This window comes from Protobothrops mucrosquamatus, unplaced genomic scaffold (assembly GCF_001527695.2).
Source record: "Protobothrops mucrosquamatus isolate PMUCROS unplaced genomic scaffold, P.Mucros_1.0 scaffold3893, whole genome shotgun sequence".
NCBI lineage: Eukaryota > Metazoa > Chordata > Lepidosauria > Squamata > Viperidae > Protobothrops > Protobothrops mucrosquamatus.
In genome coordinates this window covers 41,174-53,748 of record NW_015389840.1, presented here as the reverse complement: position 1 = coordinate 53,748, position 12,575 = coordinate 41,174, and the positions used below count along the sequence as shown (strand labels likewise).

The window sequence follows — 12,575 nt, the reverse complement described above, 5'->3', positions numbered from 1 at the left end:
GACGTGCTAAAATCCTTCGACTCCTGTTCAGTCCTTCGAAGGAGAGTTAAGTGGGAAGGATCCAACGGATCTCGCCCCACCACCAACCCATAACATGTAAAACTAGGGTTGCCAGGTGTCCACTATCTGAGCGGACGGTCCACTTTTTTCACATTATGTTCACTATTTTTTTTCACAAAATAGTGGACATTTTTTTTTTATTCAAAAGCTTTACGATGAAATGGTACGTAATCTAAAGCTGTACAGTCTACTTTTTTTACTACTTAACCCCCCCCCCCCGCTTGTCCGCTATTTTTTGGAAGCAGACCTGGCAACCCTACGTAAAACCCGGGGGGCAAAACGGTTTGACCTCCAGGCGCCTTCAGAGAGTGATTAACGAAGAGCGGGAGGCGATATTAAGAACCAAAACACAGAGCGAGCCATCCCTGCCGGGACAAGCAAGAGCAGCGGAAAGAAAAACCAGGCTGCCTCTCCAGGGACAGCCATCCGGGAGATGCCCAGTCCCAGGAGGCGATGAGGCGGAGCCGGGCAGAGACCTTCCCGGGAGGCTCCTCCTCTTCACGGAAGGTGGTGGAAGGATTCAAACCCCAGCCCCACGCGGGTCTCGCCGCCGCCCTCCACGGAGGAACGGCTAGCCCGACCGGTGTCCCTCGAGGGGAGGAAAATGGCGTTAAGCCGCCGGGGGCGTCCTCCTCCGCGACGGACGACAGGCGCTGACGGACGGACGGAAGGGGGGGGGGACCGAGAAGACTAGGCGGCCGGAAAGGACACTTTCCCTCGCTCTACCTGCGCGTCGCCTCACCTTTAAAGACTGGGCTCCGGGCGTGGCTGGGTCGCTGTCGCACACCCGCGGGGACAGCACCGCCGCCATCGCCGGCCACGGATGGGGCTGGGCTAGAGACCGCTTCGCCGCCCTCTCCCCTCCCACGCACCCCACCCCACCCGCCACCGCTTCAGGCCCGGCGCCACCTGCAGGCTCGGGGATGGCAATGCAGGCGCCGAATCGCTTTTTCTTCGCTCGGGGGAAGGCGCGGTCTTTTCCGAGGCGAGCGACTTGGCCGCCTGGAATGCTAGTTCGGAAGTCGGGCGGGAAAAGTGTGATTTGGAGCCTGCGCTGTAAATGCGTGCCTTTACTCCAGTGTTTCTCAACCTTGACACTTTTAAGGCCTGTGGACTTTGGCTGTGGAATTCTGGGAGTTGAAGTCCACATGCCTTAAAAGTGTCACGGTTGAGAAACACTGCTTTACTCGATCCGAGTATTATTTATTCATTACGAGTGACCGCTGTTTTCTTAGCGGCGTGCCTTGACCTGGGGGCGGAAAGGGGACAACTTTGGTGCGGCCAACTCCCCACGGCAAACCCGCCGCGGGGCAACTTGCTGTGGGACAAATTCAACAATTCAGTTTAAATATTTAAAATAATTGAAAAAAATATTTGAATTTAATTACATTTTGTCATTCGTATTTCATTCTGTCCCTCCTTTTGCTTCCTTTTAATGATTTTATTTCACTATTTCTTTGATATTAGTGTAACCTGTCCTGCAGGAGTTGTCCAGCAGCGAGTTGTCCTAGACCAGTGGTTCTCAACCTTTTTAATGCCGCGACCCCAACCGGTCGTAAGTCGAGGACTAAACCGGTCGTAAGTCGAGGACTAAACTGGTTGTAAGTCGAGGACTACCCAACCGGTCGTAAGTCGAGGACTTTCCCTGCCCGGGAGCGCCGCGCATGCGTGGTTCCGCCCCCTGCGCCAGCCGAGGCCTAGCTGGCAAGCGGCAGAGATGGAGCAGGCCGACCACCAGCTGGCCCAGCCCAAGGGCCATGGCACCCGCCGGAAAAGGGGAAAAAAATGGCGGACAGCCTTGCTTGGCGACCCCCGTGAAATGGTCGATCGACCCCAAATGGGGTCCCGACCCACAGGTTGAGAACCACTGTCCTAGACCTAGACCAGGGGTAGGCAACCTTGGCTCTTTTATGACTCGTGGACTTCAACTCCCAGAATTCCTCAGCCAGCACAGCTGGCTGAGGAATTCTGGGAGTTGAAGTCCACGAGTCATAAAAGAGCCAAGGTTGCCTACCCCTGACCTAGACCCATCTGGGAGTGAGGTCAGTGAAGTCAGCAAACATATTGAGTCAATATTTAAAAATATATTTTTTAAAAAAGATTATTTTATCTTGCCTATTATTTTCTATTAGTAACTCAAGGCTGCAACCTAATATCCTTCCTCTCCTTCTATTTTCTCCACAACTACCACCCTGTGAGGTGAGTTAGGCTGAGAGCGAGTTGACTAGTCCAAAGTTGCCCAGCCGGCTTTTATGCTGAGGCAGGACTAGAATTCAGAGTCTCCTGATTTTTATTTGTATTTCTTCTAGGTAACCTATGTCCTTCCAGATGTTTGCCGAAGTATATGTGTGTGGAGGCAAGGCTGTGAGACTCAGTCAAGCCCACTCATAAAACAGAACTAGATGCTATTGCAATTATGTGGTCTTGGTTGCAAATGTTTTGAAGCCTTAATCGGTCAGCCATGGTGGTTGGGAGAAAAACCAAAGAAGCAAGCCTGGAAGAAAGGCAAGATACCAGCCTAACAAATGCAGTTAAGTGTTGCATAAAATATTGCCACCATATCTGGGCTGCAAATATCCAAATCATTTCAAGATGATAGGAAATACAGAAACTTTTTCTGCCATCTAGTGGTCACCTAGATTTTTAAAAGTCCAAACTAGACAGCCCACACCTGTTATTTTTTCCCCCAGTGAAGTTGTGTCCTCCTCCTCCACCTCAGCTGATCTGAGGAAGTGCCTGCCACTTTGCTGGGGGGGTGTGTGTGTGGCAGATGGGTGGAACAAAGAATGGTGAAACGTGAAGAAAACTGCACTCCTGTACCCCAAGGGCCTCCTTCCTCCAGGAAGAACCATCAGTGCCTCCCAATCAGCTCAAACTTGCCAGCAGACAACTGGTTTCTTCTCCAAACTAGCCACTGCTGTTGAAAGAGATTTCAAATTTCAGCCTCTATTCCAAAACAACCAATACCCACTTCCCTGTTGGGTCCAGCCACCAGCTGTTTGGCCACAGGGGCCAGAGGGAGGTGGGAAAGAGAGGGGATACACCTTTCCCATTTTCCTTTGCATCAAGCAACCTATGGGTTTCCGGGAAGTGTAGTCAGAAGATGTGGTGCTGAAGTGGCCACAATTTTAACAAATTTCAGTCCCACGGGAGCAACGGGTGCTGGATTTTGCATGCATTTTGTAAGTTAGCCCTTTTGATCCAAAACTTGCTCTATGATGCACTGCTTTGCCCAATTGAAGATTACAAATTATCAAACAGATATAAGAATTTTAGTCATATATGGATATATATAAAGTCTTAAACTGGACTAGGCTGGCAGGGAAGGTATCTAATTGTGATTACATAACTGCCAGGTGCTACAGGATTGCAAAGATTGCAATCATGTGACCATAGGGATTGTCAGAGCCCCTCAAATGTATTTTCCTTTAATCCTTCCCTTTTTCCCCTTTTTCGCTTTTGCTTATGTATTCTCGGGGCTTGCCATATTGTTGGGAGGGCACTTGCAGGGGGAATGTTATTTGCTTTGCTCTGCTCTGTACGAGATGCCTTCCCTGAAAACATCTGCCTTATCTCCAGACAATAGATCCTGGGACCGTTGGGAAATGAAACTGAGAGAGACCTTGAGATGGGTGCTAAGTCTCCAGCTTCTCATAACATGGTGGACCTGTGGATTGGCTGGATTTCAACCAGACGGTTGGACATGGGGGGAGGAGTTTTGAATTGCCTTTTTGATGTAATCCTTTCTGTGCCAAATCTTTAGACCTTGCTTTGCTCTCTTGCCATCACTATGCTGGCAACCAGAACTTCAAGACTAGTTGTAATCGCTACTCTTTCAGCACCATCATAATGTAGAGTGGTCACTGAATGAGGACTACCTGTATACAATTACAAACATGCCCAGTTGTTTGGTTATCAATTCTTAACAGGCAGCAAGGAATATCGCTCTGTTATGTTTTGCTCAAAAAATGTCACTGTAGTAGCATGGTTGAAAAAAAAATACATTTATTTGAGGAAATAAACTAGAAAATCTCAATATATTACTACAATATTTCTTTGTTACTGTTTGGAAGCCATCTAGAGTCTCTGTGAGTGAGTAGGCGGCTATATAAATGTTCTAAAATAAATAAACCAATTACTCAAAATAGGAAGCAACTACTAGAGCCACTATAACATAGGTCTCAGTTTCATATTGAGCTTGAACCCAAGTGTCTCTTGCGACATCCCACACCCATCTGCTGGCAATCTGAAGAAAAAAACAACAAAGTAGCAACAAATTAGCTAACATACATTTTAAAATTATAATTAATAATCACATAACAAATCTATTGCAACAATATATTATGATGAGACTGTTGGATTATTGTCTGTTCAGTTCAACAGAATTATCTATAAATTGCCAAAAGTTAGAGTTAAACTGCAACAGTTGAAATAATTTCTACAATGTCACTGCATAATATGTAACATGGTGACATGATGATTAATCGAACTTGATTTAATAAAAATTTTAAAAAGTTTAATTTAAGAGCAAACATTACATATGGAAGAAGATAACAGCCCTGCCCAGTTTACAATAATATCCCAGAATTCTGGGAGTTGAAGTCCACAAGTCATAAAAAGGCCAACTTTGAAGACCCCTGGGCAAAATGAATGCAAATTAAGAAAAAAAATCTGAAAGAAAATGCAATGCTATACAAATAAAAAATTCTATCTAAAATGTCTATAAGACATTGGAGAGGTACCAAACTAGTATTAGAATTAACCAGATTTTTTTTTTTAAAGTGTATCTTCATGAGCATAGCCTAAAATATAAAAGAAGACTTAAATTAAAACCCAGTCCTGTAATTAATCAAGAGATATAAAAAAAAATTATATTTAGCATTATACAGAAAGCAAAGTTAGAGCAAATTCCCTGTCTATCAAAAATGTTATTCATGGAAATGGGAATTATATATTGCAGACTGGCATGTAGGCGATCTTCACAATACTGATATACATGGTTATTTTGCAAAAATTAAAACATACAATTTAGAGTAATTTACCCCAACATTTAAATTTTAAAACTGATTCACATTTCCCTGAGTTTTTACTTCAAGAGGAAAAAAAAATCCAGAGGCCCATGTAATTCTGTTATAAAAATCGTGCAGAATCTTTAAAAGCATGGGGAAAATACCAATTTTATTTCTGAATAAAACTTTTATGTTCATGAGGTGAATTATTGTGAGTTAAGATCATACACATACCAAGGCATTAAGGCATTAAAAAAAGAATTCAGAGGAAAATGCAACCCATACAATATGTCTCAATTCTTTCCCTATTATATAGTTAATTAGTACATTTTTATTAAATCAAGTTTGATTAATTAGTTCCCACATCATGCATCTAATGAAGTGTACTATACTGTATTCATGAAAGTTTATGCTGATAATTTCTTGCTCCCCTACTTTATTAAATGATTTGAAAAAATATTCTGCCAAGTGAAAAATTTGTATATTTTTTCTTATTTACTGATCTATTTATGATTCAGTTGAGTCTTAGTATAGTACATGTATTTGATTATATAATTAAAAATATTGCTATTTAATTATGTAAGTGGGGTAGAAATACATGTTTATAAATCCTACATACCTGTACCTACATACTTGTAACAATCAACCCAGCTCCTTGATACTTGAATATACAATTTAATTATATAAGGGGACTGCCTCAACTCAGGTCCAGCAAAAAAGGCTTGTTGCAGGTTCCATTCACCAGAGAAAGTCATCTGGAGTGACCCAGAAGAAGGGCGTTTTCTGCTGTTGCACCTGTTGCCATCTACACACACCTCAAAATCAGGTTGGCCCCAACCTTGCTGGCCTTCCAGAAAGAACTAGCTTTACCATCTGGCTTGGGGATCAGAGGGGGTTATCAATCCTATAAAAAGGCTGCGCTGTTCTTGAATGGTGTGCTGGTGATTCTATTGTATAGCTTTTTTTTATGGGTGCCCGACCTACATCGGACACTGAGTCTCCACTCCAGACCCCCACGGAGAAACTCCGCCGGGAGGAATGGAGATCCATACCAGAGAAGCCCCTATGGGGAATCTCTGGCACCTTGTAGACCGGCCACCCCTTTCGACGATGGAAACCACGGAATGGGCACAGGAGGATTCCATCCCTCCTGCAACACTATATACTGGATCCCCAGCAAAGCTTTGGCAGTAGCCATATTATCTCTGAGATATGGTTCTTCCTTGTCACCACTCAGGATCAATTCCACTTGCTGTGAATGTTTTTGTACAAGGGCACCTTCTGCAGTTCATATGTTTGGTTTGGTAATGTTCATAGATTCATAGGCTTGGTAATGAATGCAGCTTACATGTGTATGAGGTAGGAGGGAACTTTTTACCACCACATCCATAACATGCCTTTTCTGTCACACCTGATGGAACACCAAAAAGTAACCAGTAAAGTTGCAACAACTTTAGTCATTTTAACTGATATAAATAAAGTGCTTTATTTCAACAAGTAAACCACAGTAGAACTGGATGGTGATAATATTATGTGCAAAGCCATTTATTACATCTTACTAACTTCAACCAGAGCTAATTTTCTACAGATGAATTTGAACCCAATGAAAAAAAAAGTTTCAGCTATGATGGCCATTACTTACATGCTTTGCTTGCATTTTTCTATATGCATCTGACTGACTGTTCTTGAAAATGCTAGATTATAAGGCTTTGTGTAGAATTTAGCAAGGTAGTTCATTCCACTTTAGTAATCTGATAGGATTCCATTTGAAAAGCAATATTCTGCATAACTGCAACAGGCAAATGTGGGCATTTTTCAGAGAACAGAATAGGGTAGTTTATATACTTACATGTATTGACTGACCAGTCTTTTCCACAAGAAATACCTGAACTATATACTTGTAACGATCAAATCCCAGTTCCTTGACACCTGCTAATACATCTTCTGAGATAGCTGTACAAGTAGGGGCACCATTGATTCCAATATATTTGAAATCTTGAAGTTTCTGCTATTAAGGATCAAACAAAATTGCCAATAATTATATTAAATATGCTTGTCTATAAATAGTCCATAAAGTACTCATTTAACATTTAAACTATTCTGTTTGATACATCCTGTAGGTATATTGTTTTCCAGTAAATATAGTATTCAATAGTTTATGGCATTCAATAGGATTTGTAACTAATCTAACCTATATAATAGGACTGTACTCAGTTTGAAGGTTTGCTTCATGGAACTTCAGTTTTAAATAAGCTATGCACTATCCCACTGTTTTTAGGGGGGGAAATGTCAAACTGCTGTATTTTGGTAGAGCACTATTGCAACATTAAAAATAAGCCCATTTTAGGAACCATTTTATTTGAAAAGTTAAATATAATTTCATAGGATTTTAGAATATATTTGTGCTTATTATTTTTTGAGTTTCAGACCACTTTAATTTTAGAGATTATATTCCCCCAAGAAATTCTGGGAACTAATTTGTGAGAAATGTTCAGAATTCAATTGTAATATCTCTTGTTTGTCCATAGAGGTAGAACCATAGAGGTTGTCCATACTGTAGGACATTACCAAAAGTTAGCAGTTAAATTATGTCAGGTGGTGGATCTTAGTGAAGGATGGCCCTGCCCCTTCCAAAAGCCCAACGCTGAAGTCCAATACTTTTCACTTCTTGTTTCTTCTTACACAAAAAAGTTCAGCACAAAGAGAGAACTAATGTTCCTTGCATGGACAAAAATAATTTGCCCAGGACAAAGTAGGATGTTAACATTTCCCAACTCACCCTGCAAGGAATGTTTCAGTCAGTCATTTTTCTTCTGGAAAACACTAAAGGCAGCCAGGAAAAAGTATCCCTTACAGGCTATTGGTGGCCAAAGCAAAAGTGACCAACTTGGGCACTTGCAAATGCACTCATGGGAATTTCAGTAAATTTAATTAAAATTAATTATATACACATGGACACACACACACGGACACTTCTCCAATACTGCTGATATTTCTATTAGTATATGATGACATGGAGCGTAGTGGCTCATGTGGTTAGGATGCTGGTTTGAAGGTTAGGATGCTGGGCTGAAGTTTAACAAGCCTGCATTCGAGGCCTGAGTGCTGCGGCGTGGCTGGGTGAGCTGCCATCATTCGCTCTAGCTCCTCAACGGGAACAGGAAAGGAGACCCCACGGGCATCCCCTAGGCAACAGTGATATCAGTGGCTAATCTTTTCAACCCAGAAGCGCCTTAAAAGGGGCTTCCGACACAAACGGGCCTGGAGTGTATGAATAGGCTCCATTTACAGGTAGTCCTCAACTTACAATATTTCATTTAGTGACCAAAGTTACAATATTGAAAAAACTGACGTGACTATTTTTCACACTTATGACTGTTGCAGCATCCCCGTGGTCACATGATCAAAATTCAGATGCTTGGCAACTGGTTCATATGATGGTTGTAGTGTCCTAGGATCACGTGATCAGCTTTTGTGACCTTCTGACAAGCAAAGTCAATGGGGAAGCCAGATTCACTTAAGTTACTAACTTAACAAATGCAATCATTCACTTAACAGTTGTGGCAAGAAAAGACATAAAATAGTGCAAAACTCACTTAACAAATGTTTCACTTAGCAACATAAATTTTGGGCTCAATTGTGGTGATAACTCAAGTACTACCTGTACCTTAATAAGTTATTTGCTATAAACTACATTTTAAATAAGCTATGATGTTGATAGGAGATATAATAAAAAGCATTAAGTAATAGAACTTATGGTTTGGAGCCTAATTCTTATTAGAAAATACTCTACCTTTAGAATATCTTCAGCTCTCTTCCTTACTATGTGAGCCTCACATTTTCTATAAGGTTCCATTCTGTAAGTGTTAGCATATTTCGGTCTTGCAAAGCTAGTCTTGAATACAAAGAGCTCGTTTTTTGTAAAATCTGTGATGGATTCATCATCTGGGTCCATACCTGATATGTCATAGCTTGAAGCTCTGTGTTTTCCTGACTGTAAAGGCTAAACCCCCCAATACATAAAGACAACTTTATTTCACTCACAAAATTAAAATGATAAAATTTAAACATAGTAAGGGAGAATTAGATTTTTTTCCAGCATGCCCCACTTTTTTCATATACAATTCAAAATGGTTAAAACACCAAAATTCCCCACAACAATCCTATGAGGTTGGTTGGACTAAGAGAGTGACTGGCTCAAAGTCACCTAGCCAGTTTTTCAAGGCAGGACTAAAACTCACAGTATCCTGGTTTGTAAGCCAGCATTACTATACCAAAGTGGCTCTTTAATTGAATGTAATGGAATGTTCTAATTTGCAGCCACATAAATTAGTTCTGCAGTGTATATATTCCATTTTGAGGGATTCATTATAACATAGAACAGTATACTTGACCAAAGACTCAGATAGGGTTGCTAATGATTCTCCAAGGGAAAGTCAAATACGAGTTTCTATTATGTTATTCATGCATAGGGTACTTGAAGAATTTGTGAAACAAAAACATTCCAATTTGAATTTTGATAGCATAATAGGTAAGAGTAGCAAACATAATACACATACAGAGAAGCTAGAATGACATACATTTAAGTTACTACAAGCAAAAAATGTACAACATTATGGAAGCACAAGCAATAGAACACAGTCAAACTAGAGTCTTGGACTTCAAGAGAGCTAATTTCAATAAACTTAGAGAGGATTTGGGAAGGATTCCATGGATGAGAATCCTCAAGGGAAAAACAACTCAAGAAGCTTGGGAAATTTTGAAAAATGAGATAATAAAAGCCCAGTCTAGCACAATACCAACAAAGAGGGAAAATAACAGCTCTCAAAAGAAACCAGCATGGCTGCATAAAGAACTCTCTTGACAAATTGAAAGATAAAAAGGACAACTATAGAAAGTGGAAAGAGGGACACATAAGTCAGAATATCAGCAAATAGCCCGAGCCTCCAAAGATCAAGTGAGGAAAGCCAAGGCTCAAAATGAACTAAGGCTTTCGACCAAAGTCAAAAATAATAAAAAAAAGCTTCTTTCAACATGTAAAAAACAAGAAAAAAGTGAAGGAAATGATTGGTCCACTAGTGGGTGAAAGTGGCAAGAAGGTGACAAGCAACAGGGAGAAAGCAGAACTATTTAACTTATTTTTTGCATCTGTCTTTACACAAAGGGAAAAAACAGACCAACCTATCAAAAATAGTGCCATAAAAAACAGAATAGAAACACAAGTTAAGATAGGCAAGAAAATGGTAAGTGAGCACCTGTCCAGCCTAGACGAGTTCAAATTGCCAGGACCAGATAGATTACACCCCAAGGTTCTCAAGGAACTGGCAGATGTGATCTCAGAACCACTGAACTATATTTTTCAAAGATCCTGGAGCACAGGGGAATTACCAGAGGACTGGAAAAGAGCTGATGTAGTTCCCATCTTCAAAAAAGGAAAAAAAGATGGATCCAGGAAATTACAGACCTATCAGCCTGACCTCAATACCGGGGAAGATCCTGGAAAAGATAATCAAACAACGAATCAGCAAACACCTAGAGACAAACAAAGTCATTACTAAAAGCCAACATGGGTTTGTCAAAAATAGATCATGCCAGACAAACCTTATTGCATTCTTTGACCAAGTGACAAAATTAGTGGATCAGAGGAATGCTATGGACATAATTTACTTGGACTTCAGTAAGGCATTTGATAAAGTAGATCACAACCTACTACTTGACAAGATAGAAAAATGTGGGGTAGACAGCACCACCAGCAGATGGATCCGTAGCTGGCTGACCGGCCGCACTCAGCGAATGGTCCTCAATGGAACCGCATCTACATGGAGGGAAGTGTGTAGTGGGGTGCCCCAGGGCTCTGTTCTGGGCCCAGTGCTATTCAACATCTTCATCAACGATTTGGACGAGGGGATAGATGGGGAACTCATCAAATTTGCAGACGACACCAAACTGGCAGGAATAGCCAACACTCCAGAAGACAGGCTTAAGATACAGAAGGATCTGGACAGACTTGAACACTGGGCGCTATCTAACAAAATGAAATTTAATGGTGAAAAAAGCAAGGTTCTACATTTAGGCAAGAAAAACAAAATGCACAGCTATAGTATAGGGGGTACCTTGCTCAATAGTAGTAACTGTGAGAGGGACCTCGGAGTCCTAGTGGACAATCATTTAAACATGAGAAAGCAGTGTGCTGCAGCTGCCCAAAAGGCCAATATAGTGCTAGGCTGCATTAACAGAGGGATAGAATCAAGATCACGTGAAGTGTTAATATCACTTTACAATGCCTTGGTAAGGCCACACTTGGAATACTGCATCCAGTTTTGGTCATCACAATGTAAAAAAGAAGTTGAGACTCTAGAAAGAGTACAGAGAAGAGCAACAAAGATGATTAGGGGACTGGAGGCTAAAGCATATAAGGAAAGGCTGCTGGAATTGGGTATGTCTAGTTTAATGAAGAGAAGGACGAGGGGGGATATGATAGCAGTGTTCCAATATCTCAGGGGCTGCCACAAAGAAGAGGGAGTCAAGCTATTCTCCAAAGTGCCTGAGGCAGGACAAGAAGCAACGGGTGGAAACTAAGCAAGGAGAGAAGCAACCTAGAACTAAGGAGAAACTTCCTGACAATTAGAACAATTAACCAATGGAACAACCTGCCTCCAGAAGCGGTGAATGCTCCAACACTGGAGGTTTTTAAGAAGAGACTGGACAGCCATTTGTCCGAAATGGTATAGGGTTTCCTGCCTGAGCAGGGGGTTGGACTAGATGACCTCCAAGGTCCCTTCCAACTTTTATTATTATTATTATTACTTTACAGTACATAAACATAATATAGTAGAAACCAAAATTAACCCTTCTGAACAGGGTCGCCTTGGTTCTGCAACATGCTTGACATAGACCAGTATTTCTCAAACTTGGCAACTTTAAGAGATATGGACTTCAATTCCTAGACTAGAGCATGCTGGCTAAGGGAATTCTGAGTGTCCACACGTCTTAAAGCTGCCAGGATTGAGAAAAACTGGCAAGACAACTTTACTATTGTTAACAGCAAGCGCTCTTCGTGTACCTTAACACAACTTTGGGCCGAGCCCACATCTACACAGCTTTTTAACCGAGCAAAAGAGGCAGCTCCGGCTTTCCAAAACGCACGATCCCACCAAAACAGGTGCAACAAGCTCTCCCTACCACCCCGCAGCCGATCGCGTGACCCCGCCCACTCAGTGGGAAGCCTCAAACCTGAGGCCCGCCCCAATGTTGCTCCGCGCACGCGCAGGTAGAGCCGGGCCGCCTAGTCTTACACGACCGACCTGATCTTTGTCTGTAGTGCTGTGTTTTTTTCCCCATGCCTGTGCAGCGTGGGAAGGAGTGACGCCCAGCTTTTTTTTGGCTTTATCCATTGGGACTCCTCACTTTAGGCTGCCTGGAGCGGACGGTGATTTACCGGCGCAGCAACCGTCCACACGGACCCGTTAGGAGCAGCCTTTCAGAGGCTCGAGGCTGGTCTCTATC

The 12,575-nt window shown here is 42.0% G+C and overlaps 2 protein-coding genes across 5 annotated transcripts in view; both read right to left on the bottom strand.

The window, feature by feature from the left end:
• The window catches only part of PHF10 (PHD finger protein 10), a 15,759-nt gene extending 14,862 nt beyond the window's left edge, over positions 1 to 897 (bottom strand). For all 4 annotated transcript variants that reach the window (XM_015827708.2, XM_015827710.2, XM_015827709.2 and 1 more), the window contains exon 1: positions 803 to 897. In XM_015827708.2, coding sequence (XP_015683194.1) covers positions 803 to 871 — 69 coding nt within the window. In that variant the 5' untranslated portion in view covers positions 872 to 897. The remainder of the gene's footprint in view (positions 1 to 802) is intronic.
• Positions 898 to 4,042: 3,145 nt separating this feature from the next.
• Positions 4,043 to 12,480, bottom strand: TCTE3 (t-complex-associated-testis-expressed 3). The gene is made up of 3 exons (XM_029286498.1): positions 12,374 to 12,480; positions 6,919 to 7,077; positions 4,043 to 4,306 (listed from the first exon to the last, which is right to left on the bottom strand). The coding sequence occupies exons 1-3, from the start codon at positions 12,461 to 12,463 to the stop codon at positions 4,196 to 4,198; spliced, it is 360 nt and encodes a 119-aa protein (XP_029142331.1). The 5' UTR covers positions 12,464 to 12,480; the 3' UTR covers positions 4,043 to 4,195.
• Between the last annotated feature and the right edge of the window lie 95 nt (positions 12,481 to 12,575).